Source organism: Cucumis sativus, chromosome 3 (genome assembly GCF_000004075.3).
Source record: "Cucumis sativus cultivar 9930 chromosome 3, Cucumber_9930_V3, whole genome shotgun sequence".
Classification (NCBI taxonomy): Eukaryota; Viridiplantae; Streptophyta; class Magnoliopsida; order Cucurbitales; family Cucurbitaceae; genus Cucumis; species Cucumis sativus.
Genome location: NC_026657.2, coordinates 11,497,050 through 11,516,159, shown reverse-complemented (window position 1 = coordinate 11,516,159; position 19,110 = coordinate 11,497,050). Strand labels below are relative to the sequence as shown.

Genomic DNA, 19,110 nt, shown 5'->3' with positions numbered 1-19,110 from the left:
TTTTAAAAGCATTGAAATTTGAAAATACATTACTCATCACAATCACAAGTTCCTACATTTCAGTCAAGAATTTGGGGGGGGGGGGGGGGGGGGGGAGGGGAGAGAGAGAGAGAGAGAGTAGCCAAACACACAAGAGTGAACAAAAATAAAGGCAGCAAGGAGAAAGAACCTTCTACTTTTCTGATGAACCATCCAGAATGGTGAGATAGGGTCATTAGACGTGGGATCTAGCAGAAGAATGGGATCCTGACAATGTATTTGAGAAAGAAGAGAAACGATGTTTATTAAATGGTCATTCCCAAATATAATATGATGTAAAAGAAAAAAGTTACACCTTTACTTTCATAGACTTTGAGTAAGCTTTCCAAGTATCTAGTCTTTTTAACACTACTAAAACATGCACATTCACTTTTGTTTGTTAACAGTCCCATGTTTAGAAAAACTCAATCGTATTTCTTAACAATACAACAATTCGGGAATAAATAAAGATTTCTAATAGAGAGTTCCCATATGTAGGAGTTCCTTTTGATTTTTAAATTAAAAGAAAACATTCTTAATCGAAAATAAAACCACAAAATTGTGATGGAGGCTGCAGTTTGAGAAAGTGAAGAAAAATAAACATTTTTTGAATGGGAAACCACTTGAAATTGAAATTATAAGTTCAAAAAGGGGCAACCTAAAGCATAGGCAAAATTCAGGTGCAAAGGGCAAAATTTTCAAAATAGTGAAGAAGAAAAAAAAATTGAATTTCTACCTTTTCCAGAGCCCAACCACCCTCAACGAATAAGGTAAGATATAAAGGCTTCTGAGTATCTGCTGAATATACTTGTTCACTACCTCTTGAAAAAATTATGCAATTCTGTCGTTCAATGCATTTCCCTTCTCTAGTTTTTTCCCATATAGTAAATTCTGCCGAACAAGGAAGTCTATTTTCCAATTTGATCGGAGAGTTTATAGAAATTTTCCAGTCATATACAGGAGCATTTAGTTCAGTATGAAGAACTGATGCATCTGCGCCTATACTTAACCAAAATTGTTTGTTTCCAGAATTACAACAAAAAAGCATATCCTTCTTCTCAAGCTGATTCAACTTGAATGCAAGATTGGAAATTCTATTTTCCTGCTTAGAAGAAGCCTGCTTACCCAGCAATCCCTGATCAGTAAAAGCCTGATCTTTTCCACATGCATAGACAGAACCCACAAAAACTGCACGACCCCAAGCATATTCAGTCATGAGCTGATCAGTAGAAGGACGAACCAGTAAACACTGATCAGAATCCTTTGAAGTGCTTCTCCATGGTAAACTAGCAGAAGCTCCAGGATTTATGGAAGTTAAATCAGTCTTCAAAGAATTTACACCTTGGTCAGGTAATTTCTGTCTTGTACGAACCCAACGTCGCCGGCGCACAACATCAGAAGAAATTTTACAAGACTTGAAAGAGGTTAAAGGCCACTTCAAAGAATTAAAGTCAGGACCATATCCCCAGCCATCATTGTCTACATATTGTGTTTTATCAACAGTCCATGTTGTTGTCCACTGCCATCCAGGGGGAAGGGGTGGTTCAGAGAAATCCTTCAGAAAAAGCAACGGAAAGGTTAGATGCTTGTGACTATAGCTAAAAAAAAGAATTCAGCTTCAATCTTTGAGACAGGAACTGAAGAATCGATGATATAAAAAAAAAGACCAAGACTCAAAATTATAAATCTCAAATAAGAAAAGGACATCAAGAGAAATACATAAAAAATAGTAAACCAAAACAAAAAAAGCACCAACATAAAGGCCAAAAACGCAGAACTCAGAGCAAGAGAAAACACAAATGATGTAGACAAGGGAAACTAGAGAACAAGAATCCAACTTCAGTTACTTCATTGTTCTTTCTAAGAAACTATCAAATCCAACCATATGAATAAAAAATCACCACTTTACAGAAAAAGACTGACCTTAGATGAACGTAAGAAGTCCCTTGTACTCCAATGTCCTGGATCATCATGACGGAAGCCAAGTAACTGATCACCCCATCCAGAATTTGGATGATAACGTTGATTTTCAAAAGTTTCTTCAACCACAAAATCAAAACTACCAGTTCCTAAAGAGGCATTGTGACCTTGAATTAAAGATACATGGCACATGGAGATATCCAATTTAACATCTGAATCATTTACCACTGTCACAAGCCCCCTTAACATTGCATGTTTTTTTCCATTCCTCATGACAACATCCATAGCAATGTAGTCATCTTGTAGTAATATGGGAGCTGTAGATAACGGAAGTAGGGAACGGATATATTGCCATTTTCCATCTCCACTAAGCCCAACCCAGAAACCTGTGTCTCTATCAATGAGATTCTCATTTCCTGCATCTCTTTGAAATTTTGCAATTGTCCTCCTCTCAAAATATGAAGTAGAAGCCAGCAAGATTCCAGAGTCAGCCATATCTTCAGGATTGTTCTGCTGAGAAAAGAATTAAAATAGTGAACAATCAAAATTTGTATACAGAAAGGGTTGTGTGCAACCACATCATTTTTTGCAAGAGCAACAAGAGAACTTAATTTTCCCACAATGCTCACTCTTTTCTTTAGCGTATATGGCACAATATTATGAAGATCGTTTGTCTGATGCACCATCCTCACAGAAGCAATTTTCTTTAGCACACTTGAACCATATCCAACAGAAAAGGAAAGAGCACCGACAACTTCACCTGCGTAAATAAAAGCACAAACACTTATAGGAAGTAGCAACTGTGACAATAAATCCTATAAACAAACTATAAAAATATATAAAAGCAACAGTGCAGAAGGTTCTCCTGCCTCTAGCCAAACTTCAATCAAAGATGCGCATTGGTAAACAGAAAGGTTCCCAATGGTCAAGGAGTTGGAACAGAAGGCTCCTTTTCCTGTCTGCAACATCGAAACAGAAATGCCTTGACAATGATTATGTAACTGAATCTCCCAATGATCAAGGAGAGAAGGTTCCCTTTAATGTCCCATCTACTTTGGGTCAATGTCATTAACGCTCTCCTTTATGGATTGCGGCTGGAAAAAAACGTGTGGATTTTTTAAGATGAAGTATAGCTATAATGTGGATGTCTTTGAATCAACTTGCCGCAGTACCTCACTATGGTGCTCTTTATCCAAATATTTTGAGGTCTACTGTCCTCAAGATATCAACCTAAAGTTTCATCAGGTTGTAAGGTGAAAAGCTTCCGATCTATATGGATAGATTGAATAGGGTAGAGGGGAGGAGGTGGCGGATCGGTGGTGGCGGGCATGGTGGAGGAGCGGTTATGGTTAGGTGGGTTCCAAGAGGCCTTTTTAAATATCTCAAAACTCTATAAGCAACTTCAAAATGAATCGGCCCACATGCATGCAAAAATTGACTGACCATGCTTACAACGTATACAACATCGGGACAGGTATGAGATAAATTGTTAGAATTTAGGGGCTTGTTGTGTGTTGGAAGCCCCAAGGGTATTTGTATAAATTATTTTTTTTTGAAACGGAGACAAACATCTTTATTAATAAATAAGAACTCAATATACAAGAGAATTATACAAAGAGCTAAACAAAGAAGTCTAAACAAGCGAAAGAAGAACAGGGATCAGAAGGTGCACCTGGACATCTCAACTGGGTTGACACCCCCTTAGCACCAAAACATCATATCCCAATTAAAACTAGCCTATTACAACAATGAAAACAAAGTCCAACCTATTACAATGAGAGTAGAATCCAGCCAATACAGCAAATCTAAAAAATCATCAAAAACTAGAAAAGAAGAAAGGCTAGAAAACAGACGAGTCTTATTAGTACACCTAAAATACTACTGAGAAAATAAAAAGAAAACATAGAAAAAAGTTCCGTGGAAGTCCAAATAGAGAACACCACATCAGAAGTAGTCCTAGGAAACCGACTAAGATAGAAAAACTGCCCAATTGAGACAAAAGTCTTTAGTGGAGTAATTTGCAAAAGTCTTGTTTAGAGAGCACCAAGCTGCTGCATTACATTGCACAAAATTGAAAATTTCTAGGCTTGATCTTTTCTTGTCTTGAAAGATCCGCTAATTACGTTCAAACCACAATTCCGCTAAAAGAGCTTTTAATAGATTTAACCAAATCAGCCAAGGGTTTATAAGGAAGAGGCGGACCCTCCAATAGCTGAAGCACCAAGGAGCCGAAGGAAGCTTCAAATACCCAAGCAATATCAAAGATGGAGAAGAAACTATTCCAACAAACAGAGGAAAAGAAGCAAAGTAGGAAGAGATGAAGCAATGATTCATTAACATTCATACAGAGAGGGCAAACCGAAGGCTGAAGGCACCTGCTTGGGGATTTCTTTTGAAGAATTTCTGCACAATTTAGGGACCCGAAAAGTATGATCCACATCAGAATGTTCACTCGCTGAGGGCAGTTTGATTTCCATGGGGCTTTAAAGAGTTTTTTATCCATTGGGGAGGCAGAATTCAGGTGGACTGAGAGAGATGTAACAGATAATCAACCTTGCTGTCCAATTGACCAAACCTTGGAGTCATCAAAATCAAACACTTTTTCTAGCGCAAGAAGATCTAATAAGGAACCAAAGGCTACTATTTCCTCTTCTTTCAAGCTTCTTCTACAGGAAAGGGACCAAGAGAGAGTAGTATGATCCCAATGATCAGCAATTGAGCCTTGTGGTAATAAAGCAATTCTAAAAAGAGAAGGGAAAAGTTCCTTTAGAGTAGAGGGACCAACCCAAAAATCTGTCCAAAAACCAATTCTACTGCCACTGCCAAGTTTAAGGTGAGCTAAATGCTCCACTAGCCTCTACATTCTAGAAATGTTAACCTAAGGGCTCCTTTGGCTATTTCCAGATTTTTCCAAAGTGAACCAATCAAATGTATCTTTGCCATGGATACTACAAATAATTTTCCTCCATAAAGCTGAATCTTCCTTCGAATATCTCCAGCCCCACTTAGCAAGAAAAACTGAATTTTAGGTTTTAATGCTCCCTAGACCGAGACCTCCATCTTTTAAAGGAAGGGAAACCAAACTCCATTTTACTAGATGATTGATCTTGCCGCTTGCAAATCCTTCCCAAAAGAAGTTCCTCATGATTTTTTTCCAATGAAGTTGCCATATGAACTGGAATAAGGAACATGGACAGATAAGTAAGTAGGGAGGCTGGCCAAGACAGCCTTGCAGAAAGTTTGCCTTCCTCCTCTAGAGATATTAAAGCGCTTCCATCTGTCTAATTTCTTATGAATTCTATCAATGACTGGCTGCCAAAACTCCCTTGCCGAGGGTAGCCTCTTAGGGGGAGACCTAAGTAGAGAATAGGTAATTATGTTTGAAACAAGCCATTATCATTTATATTTACACCACTAAGGCCCAATTAATCTTATGCCCTGAACACCATTCAAAAAGTCTAATGACATCCTTCAACTTGAGAAACATTTGATCAGCATACTTGCAAAAAAGTAGGGTGTCATCAACAAATTTATTATACCCTAGTTTCTTTTTCCTTTTATGTTAAGGCTCATGTTGCCTATTCATTCTTCCCTTTTGTATCTTTATGATTCATAATAAAATAATAAGAAAATTATATCGTGGTTTTTCTCCCAATACTAGGGTTTCCACGTATCTCAGTGCGTTCTTTTCGTCCCTTTCAAAACAGATTTATCTTTCAACAAATCTTTGATATTATTCCTATTCCTTTTCCTCTACTTCCTTTTAAATTTTCTCTTATAACTTTATATTAGGTTATAAACAAGTTCCTACAACCGTGCAACCAAGTAACCCTCTTTCTTGATGTTGCAAATTCCATCAAGAGGAAATATTTAACTGTTCCTAGGCCTTGATCTGTTGATCTGAAACTCACATGCAATATCTTTCTTGTGATCAACTTAGACCTACCTTATCATCATCAATGAAAATATATCATCACTATAGACAATCAAAATTGAGATTTTATTTTATTATTGATCCAAGCAACCAATGAGAGAAAAAAATAGGTGAAAGAAGACCTTTGAAAATTTATAATGGTGGAGGGAAAATAAGCCAGAGGCTCAACAGTTGAACAAATGACATACCTTTTCCAGCTTTGGCAGCAAGATTTGTGACCTCGACTTCCAACTTCGCAGACCCCTGCAAAGATGAAAACATATTATCTGCAATTGAGAAATTATTTGAACACAATAACTTAAAGATTGCAATCAATAACTTGTTGAAAGTGAGCATCATTCAACATACATCATGCATGCATGAGAAATACAACTTTGACCAAACAAACAAAGGCTTTTCTCAAAGAGATATTTGTCTTAATTGGAGAGTTTTCTTTTATCCTCACGGTTATTCTGTGCTTTCTTTGTTTTTATTTTTCTGTTATTATTATAAGAAACTTCAATTTTATTTCTATCATTTATCATTGAATTATCTTTTTCTATCGTTTTTATTATCTCCCCTACTCATGAAGGTTATATCTTTTTTAGCATAGCCTCCTAAAGGTTATATTTTTCTGTTATTATTGTAAGATATTGATCCTATCTATATCTCTCTCTCACTTTGCTTCTTTATTATTATTATTATTCTCATTGTATAGCTCTCTTGTATTAAAATTCTATTTAATAAAAGAAGCTCGTCTCCCTTTAAAAGAAACGTGGAGTACCTTTCGAGGAACTTCAAAAATGAAAAGTTCATTCCATTTTGCTATGCCTTCACCCAGTAAATTATTTTCTATCAGGGGTTTGACACATTTCGTCCTTGCACTCTGAGGAAAAAGCTTCTGTTGTCCTGGCACCTGACCTTCAATGACAAGCCTCAAAGCACAGAAGAAGCTATGGCTATTACCATCATCAGTAACAGGCAAACCCTGCAAAAAAACAAAAAATCTTCTCACGTTCAAAAGGCTTTTATAAAGACATCACGTCAATTAAGCAATGGTCAGTTATCACTGATATCCATACAACACCTTTGCTTCAATAATCTGCACTGCAACATAAGAACGTGGTTCTCTAGATTCATCTGCTACATTTAACCTGTCTGAAAACCGTGGAGGTGGAATCCACACTGACACGCAGTCACCAAGAGATAGTTTATCAACTATATCTGAATTTTGCTCACATCTTTTCAAATAAATCTCACAGCCAAGTTTATTTTCTACAACTGCAGTTTGCAAGTCATCTTCATCCAATGCTGAGAATGTAGCATCCTTTCCACGTTTAAGGTAGTCAACAGCTTCCTGCAAGGAAGGAAATAATTTAAGAAGCACGAATGGATTAACCTACCCCCAGATCATCGATCAGATCAATACCTCATTCAATTTTTGTGCTCGTTCTTCAAGTTCCAACTGTTTTCTCCATGAAAGGATGCCCCCAATGAAAGTTTCAAGATTTGATGCACTGACATTAATGTTAACTATGCTGGTGGCTGCTACACGTATTCTTTTTCCAAGTTTTGGAGGCTGGTCAACACTGGTATCATATGTTTCAAACCTAACATATATGCAAGTTAAAGAACATTTGGCAAATAGTACAACATCCATAAAAGCAGGCCTAAGTTCGAAGGCAAATCAAATATGGAGGATTAGAGGAACTGCAGGACGTATAAGATTTAAGTATGCATGTAACTTACTTAAATATGCCGTCAAACGGTTCTATAAGAGGCTCCCATGCTTCTAATTGTGGGTTAAAAGTTGATGCAGCAATTGAAGAAATCAGCACTGCATTCATTGCTTCAAATGAACCATGTGTCGCCAATTTTATATTTGTCACCGTTGTGTCAAAAAGTGGTTTCGTCTAGAGTAAACCAAAATTTTATTATAGTTAACAATTATGAACAAAGGAACCAGCTCATGCTGAATCATGGTATATTAGTTCCAGGAGAACAATACCATTCCATGTAGGCTGTCTAGAACAGTCAGAGAGAAAAACCGAATCTTCATCTCAGCCGTTACATTTTCATGAGTCTTTGGTTTAGCAGAGGCACCTATAGTGTACGCCAATCGACTAGATGGTATTTTGTGATCAGCGCGAGCAAGGAAGGTGCAAGCCTGCAGAAGCACACATTGAAAAGGATCTTATCATATTCTATACAAAATTAGCATCTGGATGCAGAACTTAATCAGCATCCAAAATAATAAATAAAGTGATTAGAAAGTACACTTCCAATTTGGGGGAACAATTAAGGGTTGTTCTTTTTTATTACTATTAAGTTTGGTTAAATAGAAGTTTAATGCCCAAACTTACACGTTTGTGTTGATTTGATCGATTAATAATAAAATGGTCTAATAGGGCTCTTAACTTTTGATTTTGTGTTTAATAGGTGTCTAGACTAAATAAACATGTTATTGGTCCTTAAACAGTCAATTTTGTGTCTAACAAATCCTTGAATTTTTAATCTTATGTATGTAATAAACTATTGACCTATCCAACCTATTCAAAAAAATTTTAGATTTTTTAGATACAAAATTTAAATTTTAAAGTTCCATAATTTCCTAGACCAATTTATTTTTTAAAATTTCAATTAGGTCAAAGCCCTAATAAAAAAAAATCAAAGTGTGAGGAACCTGTTAGAACAAAACTGAAAGTTCTTTTTAACGTTGAGAATACTACTAGACAGAAAGTTAAAAAGTGTAGGTACTAAATTTTATAATTAACCAATTATTTTAAAACACCACACAAAATGAAACCACCCGTTTGGAATGAAAACCATAGATCAGAGTTCTATATCAACCTGATTTGAAACTTTCCAAATGCTCCAGCACTGAGAACCCCTTGAACTTGAAGATCTTGAAATGGGCATCTCAAAAATATTGGCCTGACTTACAAGATCCATTCTTGGGCAGCAAACAGAATCAAGACAGGGAGCTTCATCTGTTCTTGAAACAACACATCCGAATGAAGCATAGCCAGGAGGAGCAATGGGGTACCAAAAGAAAGCTTCATCAAATCCTTTCCCAAAAATGTGAGCAACTTTAGTGAATTGGAGAGGTTTTGCTGATATTTCAGCGTTGTCAGCTTTGAACAGTAGCCCTAGAGCTGGTGGTTCTAAGCTGAAAGGATGAGTTGATAACAAAGATTTATAAAAGCTCATAAAAATGTGTAATGACCAAGAAACAAGAAAAATATTCAAGAAATGGAATTAATGTGAATGAAAAAGTAATTATTTTGTGAAGAGCTCTAACCCTTCAGTTATGGAGTCTCCTAAAATAGCATAACCAGGGCGTGCCAAAGGTCTCCATATCGAAACTGGACAACGAATTTCACTACCCTTGTCCCACCAAATTCTCTCGAAGTTGGGAGTTGACAGATAAAAATTAGTTTCTTTCGAAATAGATCTTAGAATGTCCCATCTTGATGAAGTTGCACCCTGGGGAATTGAATGACTTACAGTGTCATGATCAGAAGCAGTATTTGAAGAAGGTTCCTTAGAGGGAGTGTAATCAGGATTTGAATTCCACTTAAGAAGATGATTCAAATCACAAGCATGGTCTTTCTCTGGACAATCAGTTGAAGCATGGCCAATAAATGATCCAATAACATTGTCCAAACGCCAAATGCTAAACCCAGTTTCATACCAAGAATTTGACGGAGAATTAAGTATACATTCTGAATAAGTTGTTGAAGAGACAAGGTCAGAACGTATGCAATAAACGATATAGGTTGGTGGTGGCTGATTTCCAACATGTACAACACAACCCACTGCTGTGTATCCAAGGGGTGGAACAGGCATCCAAATCGAACAATCAGTATCAGTTTTCTCATCAAATTCAAAACCTTGAATCCTGGAGAATACACCTATCATATGAAAACCAGTTGGCTTCCGCACACGTCCATATGTATTACTAACAGCCATTACTGCCTGTGAGGGAGGAATTGGCCTGATACATATTAAAAAAAAATGCATTAGTCTCTTTTTTTTGAAACGGAAACAAGTAGCTTTAGTAAATATCATGAAGAAGAGGGTTATACAAGAGCTCACAAGATAACTAGGACAAGATCAAGATGCAAAATAAATCTAAACAAACGAGGAAAACTAAAAGATTACACAAGATAGTAAGATCAAAAGTGCAAAAGTCTCTGTCCATTTTATCAATGAAAAGTTTCATCTTTTAAAGAAAGAAAAGAGTTTTAAACGGAAACAAAAAAAAAATTGAATTACAATTTGTTGATGATATATAATTAAATTTGCCTTCAAGCTTAAGCTTTTGGATGAATCGGTAGTTTAATATGGTATCAAAGCAGGTGGTCCAGGGAGGTCCTGTGTTCAAGCCCCTACATTGTCGTTTCCTCCCCAATTAAAATCGATTTTCACTTGCTGGGCCTTTTAAATATTTCAAGCCCACAAGTGAGGTAAAATTGAATTCACTTATTGAGACTTTCAAATATTTCAAGCCCACAAGTGAGAGAGAGTGTTGGTGATATATAATTAAATTTGCTTTCAACCACAAGCTTAAGCTTTTGGATGAATTGGTGATTTAATACAATTAAATGAAATAAGCAAAATAAGTATAGTAATCTTGAAATTTAGGGAATGGAGACGCACTCAAACATCTCAACTGGGTAGGTAACCCATAGCACCCTCATCATATCCTATAACAAGATTAATAAACTATTCGAGCAAATTCCAAAATGGTATATGACTTAATTACGCCGAAGAAATAAAAGCATTCATTCCAATTAAGACGTTTCTGAATGGAATAATAGTAATAATAAAAAGAAAACTTGGACTGAGAGCACCAGGAAGAAGCAATAGAAGTTTTAAAAACTTATATAAAATGCTTACAATGAATAATGAAATTTCCATCTGTATGTAACATCAAGCAGTTATCTAGCCTCCTCTTTGGAGAGAGTAATGAGGAATGTTTTTTGGCAAGGCAATTCAGGAAGCAAAATGAAGCACCTAGTTAAATGGGCTAAAGTTACTCGGCCTTAACTTGATGGTGGGTTAGGTTTGGGAGCCCTGCAAAATAAGAATTTGGCTGTTCCAGCTATATGGGGCAAGAGATTTTTTTTTTAAACGAAAACAAACTTCTTTATTAATGTAAAACTCAAAGTACAAGAGAATTATATAGTGAGAAAAATAGAGAAGTCAAAAAGGGGAGAGGGGGGAGAGGGGGAACGAAGGAAAGTCCAAAGACCAAAAAAAGATCCAAGTACAGAAATTACAACTGTGCGAAGCAGCCAAAAAAGTAAGAAATAAAACTAAAGAAAAAACAATATAAGAAATGAACCAGAACAGAAAAAACTGGTTTTCCAAAACCAACAGACTGGCAAAACTTGGGAATGTGACAGATGCAGAGGATCAGCAGCAGATTAATCATAAAACTTGGAGGAAGACAGCCCAGTTTAAACGATAGAATTTGAAAGGAGTTATCTTTAGATCCTTCTTCTAACCCACATGGTAAGCAACCCCCAGAAAATCCTACTGATTCCACAAAGAACCAGCCAATGACTCTAGAGCTCCGAAGTGTTTTATAAAAGCATTATTAAATCTTTCCATTTTAGATTCCTTCAAAGAGGAGGTAGTAACAAATTTGCAGCGACGGAAATACTTCCCAAATTGCTCAGTCCAGAATAATACCACAATCTGAGGATTTTAGCGGAGAGGACCAAGGGGCACTGACTAGCGGGGCACGATCAGCTTCAAAAAGAGCGTTTAAATCCATCCCTTCAATCTCCGCAACAGCCTTGTAATCAGAGGACACCTAAAGCCCGTTGACTCTTCACTACTAACACTAAAGGGTGAGTCTATCTCCAAATCTGCCCGCTTCTTGGTGGAAACAACAGAATGACAAGGGGAGTCTTGTAATAACGTTATCTTTGTGTTAGGGTCCGTGAAACTCGAGAAATTGAAAAATTTTGGAGCAGGGGAATCATTTACTAACCTATTGAGAGAAACAGAGATCTGGACTTTGGAACTACACACCTCCAAGAGGTCCGAGTTATCTTCAGAAGGGGAGGGCTTGAGTTTAAATTTCTGGTGGGGATCCAAAAAGGGGGCTTTGAGAGAACAAGCCCCAATTGATTCAGACTTTAGGAAACCAGTCCATGCGTTATTAAAAGATGTCTACTTTCGAATGAAATGTTCGAGACAAAATTTCAGGGAGTTGGCTTTTTCTTTACTTTACTCTGACTGAAACTGTTTAAAATGCTAGTTTCCGGAGCTTTGAACTGCAGCATCTGACTGAGGTTCTTTGAGAGGGAGATCGTTGGGCTTCTGTAGAGAATTCAATGGTTTGGCAACATTAATTTCAGACTTAAACTCATAATTACCCATGATATTAATTAAAGGTCCACAAAACCAAACAAAGAACAGGATTTATAGAACCCAATATAAATGACTTTTCGAATTCTGGTGCAATTAAGGCAGTTTCGGCCGGATTTCTTGCTTCTTTCGTCTTCTCCGACACCGATGAGGGTTCCTGAAGGTGTTCCAGAATTGCAAACATGTTCACACTACTTTCCCTAGAGTCCAAATTTAAAATCACTGTCGCTTCAAAGGAGGTATTCAGTGCTAGGGCCGGTGAGACTAACTTTTGGCGAGCTCCTTATTCCAAAGCTTCAGAAGGCTTTCTTGTACATGAAGGAATTTTTTGGATTGATCTTAGATATTCCACCCCTTCGAGAAGAATGAATCTTCAATGACTCCATCTTTCAAAGCCTGGTTTACTCTCTACAAGTCAAATGAGTTTGAAAAATCCTCCAACAATAAATGGTCGTTGGTTAATGAAGGAGGCTCAATCGTTTAAAATTACCGAAGTGTAAGAAAAAATTTCATCAATTGAAATCTTTTATTTCTAATGCCGCTGGTATGAAACCACATTGGTTTCTTTTTACTTGAATCTTTGCTTTGGAACATTTAGAAGATTTAGCGTTTTAGTAGCAATATTTTCAGACATCCAAAATGATCTCATATAACTTTGAACGTTTAATTGCTCCAATAATCAAGAGGGTTTTTTTTCTAAATTTTAATCCATCCTCCATAGCCTTCAATAACTAATGGTTTGCTGTTTACTTTTGCTCCATTTCTCAAACTGAAAATGACCCATTACTTTCCATAACTCTTCTTTTCCAACGAACTCTTATAGAGAACCTTCAGCAATTTTATCAAAGCGCTCTATGAAAACAATGGATTAATGACTATTTTTTATTGAAAAAGATCCTCCCAGGTTTTCTAACTTCCTTCCAATCATCAAACACAAATACCTTGAAATAATCCATAGATTATCGAAGTCTTCTTTTGAAACCTCTAGATTTTTATCTCCCAGTACTGAGTTGCACTCTGAATTTCTGAGGTCAGAACAGGGGAAGAAGTGATCTGTTTCTTGATGAAGTTGCGAGGAGGTATGGAGATGTTTTCTTTACCAATTCTAATAATCGTGGTTCATCAAGAAAATTTCCAACATTTTGTGAAAGGATTTCCAACCCTGTCGAGAGACACCCAAACAAATATGGGTGAAAGATTGTTCTCTATTCCTCTTCCAAGCTACACACCTCATAACCCAACCTTCTTTTGACAAATTTTAAGAGCCCTGTACTTCCAAACTTATCAAAACCATTCTTCGGGCCACGCAAGAAATATGAAATCTACTTCAAGAACCATCTAAGTTATGTATTTGATAACGTCAAGATCTTCAAAGCTTCCATGTCTTCAATATGGAAGTAATCTCTATCGAACAAAATACATTAAAGGTCGTTCACTACTTTACATCTTTCCATTATCTCCAAAAACCAGACTCCCACTTAACAGAGATGGACGATAAGAACAGACTCTAGGGGGCTCACCGAAGAAGCAGAAGAGAACGTCGAAGAGGAAAAGGGACTGGAGTGTGGTTGGGGACAAAAGGAAGGAAGAGAGAGGAGGGAGAGGAGAGAAACGACAGAAAATTTCATTCCCTTCCTTCTCAGGCCTTTCATGCCTTATTTGTGCTTGCCGTTTTGTTTTGCTTAGTTTATTTGCTTTTCAACTTTTGTTTTGTTGTATTTTAGAAAGTTCTTATTATGTATCTTGGGCTGTATTTTTCATATTGGATATGATGAGGGCGTTAAGTGTCACAAACGCAACTTTTCAAACATGGGATGGGTGATTGTACAACACTTGTTCTAGCTCGGTGAACAAGTCAGTCGTTTGAAATCTGAAAGTCGCGGACAAACTCGCAGTACGATATAACCTCCCTTCACATTTTGAGAGAAATTGATTTCATAAAACGTGAGAGAGAAATAAAATCATTGGAAACATCGTTAAAGAAAGCATTAAAAACTGTCAATTGCAAACAAAGCTTAGAATGCAAAAAGTGCAACAAGGCTTGGTCGGGGATTCAACTACTATGTCTCCCCAATAGTACATTTTAAACATTTTTAGCTTTGACAGGCTTGCATATGAAAATGCCGAAACGTCACACTCTAGGTCGGCGACAACAAAAGAAAAGCAAATGGCTAAACTAAGTACAAGACATAAATATAAAGTGGTTTGAGGATGTTCGGACATGCGGCCATGGACAAACAACGCCTTGGACAAGCATGCTCATGACAGTTAAGGGTGTGCCACCCTAGTTGAAAAGGTGCACCTACTGATCCTATGGTCTCTATTTGTTTTTCTCTTTGTATAAACCTTTTGTTCTTTGAGCTTTATTATTATCAATCAAGTGGTCGGTTTCCTTTTCAAAAAAGAAAAACATGACGCCATTATCTAGGAAAACATAAAAAATCAACATGAGGATAAAGCATCCTTTCACCTACATTTGCACTAAAGGAATGATAGACATTCTTCGACCAACAATAAGTAAAATATTCATGCCAATAGACTCCAATCTTCAGCTTTTTTCTCAAATATCCTGTATTTCTTCCCAGCTAAATGACCCAAGCAGCTGTAAAATATGGATTTTTCCTCTTTCCAGATGCAATTCCACAGAATTTTCCTTTTTCTAGATGCCATTCCTAGTATTGCCTGTCAAAGTATTTTGCCGCTTTTCATTCCAAGTCTTTTCCCCATGGTTGTATAAGAAGTTTGGTTGGCTCAGTTTATGGGAAAGCTTCTGTGTTGGCAGCTTTCGGGTCAAGTAGTTATGCTCAGTCTCAAGCCTTATATGCTTTCTTCTGGTTTCAAAATTTTTCACCACTCATGTATCAAGCTTCGTTCTGTCAGATATTTTGTTCTTTTAGATTATTTTGTTCTTTGGGTGTTTGTTTTCAGTTTAGCCTCCTTTGGTCTGGGTTTAGTTCTTGTTATTCCAGAATTTCTTCTTGTGCTTTTCCTTTTTCTTTGGTTATTTCTGTTTCATCACCATTATTGTATTTTAAGCCTTAGTCTCATTTCATTATTTTAATGATGAGACTTGTTTCCATTAAAAAAAAAAAAAAAACTCTATTCAATAGTTGAGTAACTGTTCTCCGCAAGCATTCAACTGAATAATAATTAAAACAACTACTTTCTGGCAATGAAGGTTAAACAAACACTGTAATAAAACCAAATATTTTCTAGAAACAGAAGAAGGTTAGAAGACTTACCGTGAAGTCACACAATCTCCTAATATAACATAATTTGATGGAGCTCGAGGACGCCAGAAGGTAAGATTATGAGAGGACCCATTTTCTGCAAAGATAAACCAACAGTTGCAACAATGAAAGTAATCAATTCATTATGGTTCAAAGAACCAGATAACCAGCCAGAATCTTCCGATAGTAAATGGTTACTAGTTAATAAAGTTGACTTCAAAAACAAATTTTATTGGGAGCAAAAATTTAATTATTCCAGTTAAATTAAGAACCTCTTGGTGACACCCAGAGCTTATCAAAATTGGTACAGGCAATAAGAGGTACAGCATTTCCGAACATCATTGCTTCAACAGCTTGACTTTGCAGATTAAGTATGAGGGAAATGGCACTCAATGAGAGATGGATGCAGATATCGGTTGTAACAAGAGAAATATTGGTTTTGTCCTTTACAGATGTATATCCCCCAGAAACATCAACTGGATCAAGAATAACTAGTCCTGAACCAGCCTCAATGGTGAAATCCTTCACAAGAGCACGAATCCAGGTATCATTTTCTTTTGATGCATACCTATCCATAATACAAGAACAAAAACTTCAGTTTCTTCCGAAAGAGAACATTATGATGAAGAAACGACTACTTAAACCATTTACCAAAAAATGACAGAAACTGTTAATTAGGCTGACAAATAGAAGGATGTTAAAAAAATAGAGATGGAGGAAGAGAATGTAAATACTAAAACAATCAACTAATCTCGGTGATGGTAACAATAATGAAATAGCCTCATTCTGTTTCAAAAAGAAAATCTCAGTAACAATAATCACCAACTGGTGCATCAGAAATTTCTTCAGAAAAGAGATGTAGAATGAAGGTACGACTTCTTAAACCAGTGACCAAAAATTGACTGGAACTGTTCACTAAGCTGAAAAATGGAAGATTATCAACACCAATAATCTTAAATAATGAACAAACAAAATGTCTGAGCCATAATAAAGTTAGTAGTGATACAATCAAATTTTTACCGTACATGTGAAACATCATTTAAAATTTAAGATTTAATTTTAAGCTAATTTATTAACATATTGGATGAACTAAAAAAAATGTTATTTCATTTTGAATAATTATTATAAATGGCAAAACTGTTAAAATGAAATAACATTCTTTTAGTTCATTGAATATTTTCATTTGAAAATACAATGATGATAAACACTTATAGATAAAATATTTTAGTTTATTTTGGTATATTTAAAAACATACCTTTTTAGTTTAGTCATTTTAAAATAACATCCAGGATGTGGTCAGACCATATTTTAAAATAGCATATAAAATGCTTTTTGATAGCCAATTTACGCACACCTCGGTTAATCTCACGGGATAACCCACGTGGCCCTACAATTACAAAAAATTACCACTAGGCAAATTCATGATGGTTCATATAGGATGCATCTTTTAAATTTAGTCAAATTAAAATAACAAAAGATATGTAAATTTTGCACTGTATGTAATTCTATGTTCTAATTTTGTTTTTTCCATGAACCATGTAATCATTTTTCTCATTAACTACTTTAATTTATAACAAGGACCCTTCCAATGAAAATCACAATATATTAGTAAGATTACAATCTACAAGTTCATGCCTATTCAGTAGCAAAGAGCTCTCCTTGTTGTGGATTATCACCAGATAATACAAAAGACCAATTGATACACACACATAACTAACCGTACAACCAATTGATGGGGGTGAATTACCCCTTCTACCCCTCCTAGCATAGGCGTTATTAAGTGGAGGTCTAATAGATACCTACTAAAACATATGAACGTTTTTAAAAAATACTTAAGAAAAAAAAAGGAACTTAGTTTATTTCACAATGTTTGAACTTGTAAACTACTTTGTAAAGTACATTTTCAAAATTGATAAACTTTATGAAAAATTTTAAAAAATCATTCGCAAAAAAACATAGTTCATTTCTCAATGTTTGAACTTTTTACCAAACCACTTTGTAAAGAATACTTCCAAATCTTTAAACCTTATAAAAATTTTAAAAAATCCATAAAAAAGAAATGGTGAAATGAACCATGTTTGAACTATTTTCAAACTAAATTGTAAAATATTTGAAAGAAAATTACATGATCTTTGAGTGCATGATACTGGTATTTAACTTTTTATCAGAATGCACATAGCATACTTCTAATCTAAATACAATTGTGACAACTACTTCCTACAAAATTAGTCAAAACATTGATACGCATTTTGAAAATATATTATTAGGTCACGAATAGTAGAGATTAAAAAGAACATAAATAATTTTTTTAAAAAAGAAGAAGAGGGAAAAGAAACCCTAACCAACCTTAGTCAAACCCAGCTCTGCACCCCATGTGCTTAAGAACCCCACGGTTCTTGATTTCAAACCAACGCCTAAACAGCCCCTTATTGGTACCATCAAACAATACTAAGACCTTTTTCATTCAGTGCTTTCAGAGCTATTTTCATGGACATGCATACGTTTAAGTGTAGAATGGTAAAGGAAATAGGCACACAAAAAAAAAATTGATGCTCTTACATGAAACTCATATCCAATTTTGCTCGAAGAAGTTTCTCGCCATACGACAAGTCATCTAAAGAAGACTTAGTGCCATCATAGAATGTGAATTCTGGAGAAACCACCTGATGATTAAGTAATTGGCATAAATATATATACAATTAAGGAAAAAAGAATTAAGTGGACAATTAAAGCAAGCTCAATGTTTGTAACAATTAGAGGGAAGAATTTGAAGCAAGATAAACCTCCAAGGACCAAAGTTGCAACTAGGTATGTCATTCAATATTAAAGAGAATTTCCATTCCTAGATGTTTGGAATTTTTTTTCCGAAATGGAGGCAAGCCTATCTGAGACTTATCTCAAATTTTATAAATAAAACGAGATTAATGCTCAAAGTACATGAGAAATATACAAAGAGCACTCAAATAAAGAGACTGAGGATCAATAAGCGCACCCGAACATCTCAACTAGGTTGACACTCTCATAGCACCCTCATCATATTCACCAAAAATAAACTAGGGTCAAATGATCAATCATCAAAAGAATCCAACTCCACGCCCGTCCCAAATCCTAAGGGAACAACCTATTGATTAATAATAATAAAAGACTAATGATCACAGTACGAGAGAATTATACAGAAAGCAAAAGGACTAAAACAGATACTAACAATAACCAAATCAAACTCAGCACCGAGTTCTAGTTGGTGTTTTTTTTTTTTTTTTGAAACGGAGACAAGAACTTCTTTATTAATAAGAACTCAAAGTACAAGAGAGATATACAATGAGAGCCAAAAAGAAGTAGTAAGACCTAGAGGGATCAGGAGGCGCCCCCAGACATCTCAACTAGGTTGACACCCCCTTAGCGCCAAACATCATATCCCGAGCAATAGCAAATAAAACAAAAAAGAAACAATAATAAAAGCGACCAGCTTAGAACAAAGGTCCAGAAAAATAGAAAAGGACCGGGAGAAAACAACAAGAAACACGAGATTGAAACAAAAAGGTTGGTTTGTATATTGGAATACAATTCGAGATTTATTTCAGAAGTCAGGAATTTGCAGCACTGTCCCATCATTCCTTCAAAGCTTGCTAAGAAAGTAGTATTGTC

The 19,110-nt window shown here is 35.8% G+C and overlaps 1 protein-coding gene across 4 annotated transcripts in view; it reads right to left on the bottom strand.

Annotated features, from left to right (window-relative positions):
• LOC101213129 overlaps positions 1-19,110 on the bottom strand; it is a 72,113-nt gene that overhangs the window by 12,499 nt on the left and 40,504 nt on the right. For 3 of the 4 annotated variants that reach the window (XM_031882177.1, XM_031882176.1, XM_031882175.1), the window contains exons 36-50: positions 18,025-18,128; positions 15,738-16,033; positions 15,478-15,562; positions 9,153-9,848; positions 8,702-9,020; positions 7,860-8,018; positions 7,601-7,764; positions 7,281-7,461; positions 6,939-7,208; positions 6,636-6,839; positions 6,061-6,115; positions 2,568-2,698; positions 1,942-2,451; positions 755-1,573; positions 170-246 (exon numbers count right to left, since the gene is read on the bottom strand). In XM_031882177.1, the coding sequence (XP_031738037.1) occupies positions 170-246; positions 755-1,573; positions 1,942-2,451; positions 2,568-2,698; positions 6,061-6,115; positions 6,636-6,839; positions 6,939-7,208; positions 7,281-7,461; positions 7,601-7,764; positions 7,860-8,018; positions 8,702-9,020; positions 9,153-9,848; positions 15,478-15,562; positions 15,738-16,033; positions 18,025-18,128 (4,070 nt within the window). The remainder of the gene's footprint in view (positions 1-169; positions 247-754; positions 1,574-1,941; positions 2,452-2,567; positions 2,699-6,060; positions 6,116-6,635; positions 6,840-6,938; positions 7,209-7,280; positions 7,462-7,600; positions 7,765-7,859; positions 8,019-8,701; positions 9,021-9,152; positions 9,849-15,477; positions 15,563-15,737; positions 16,034-18,024; positions 18,129-19,110) is intronic. The other variant, XM_011652790.2, reaches the window with a different exon arrangement.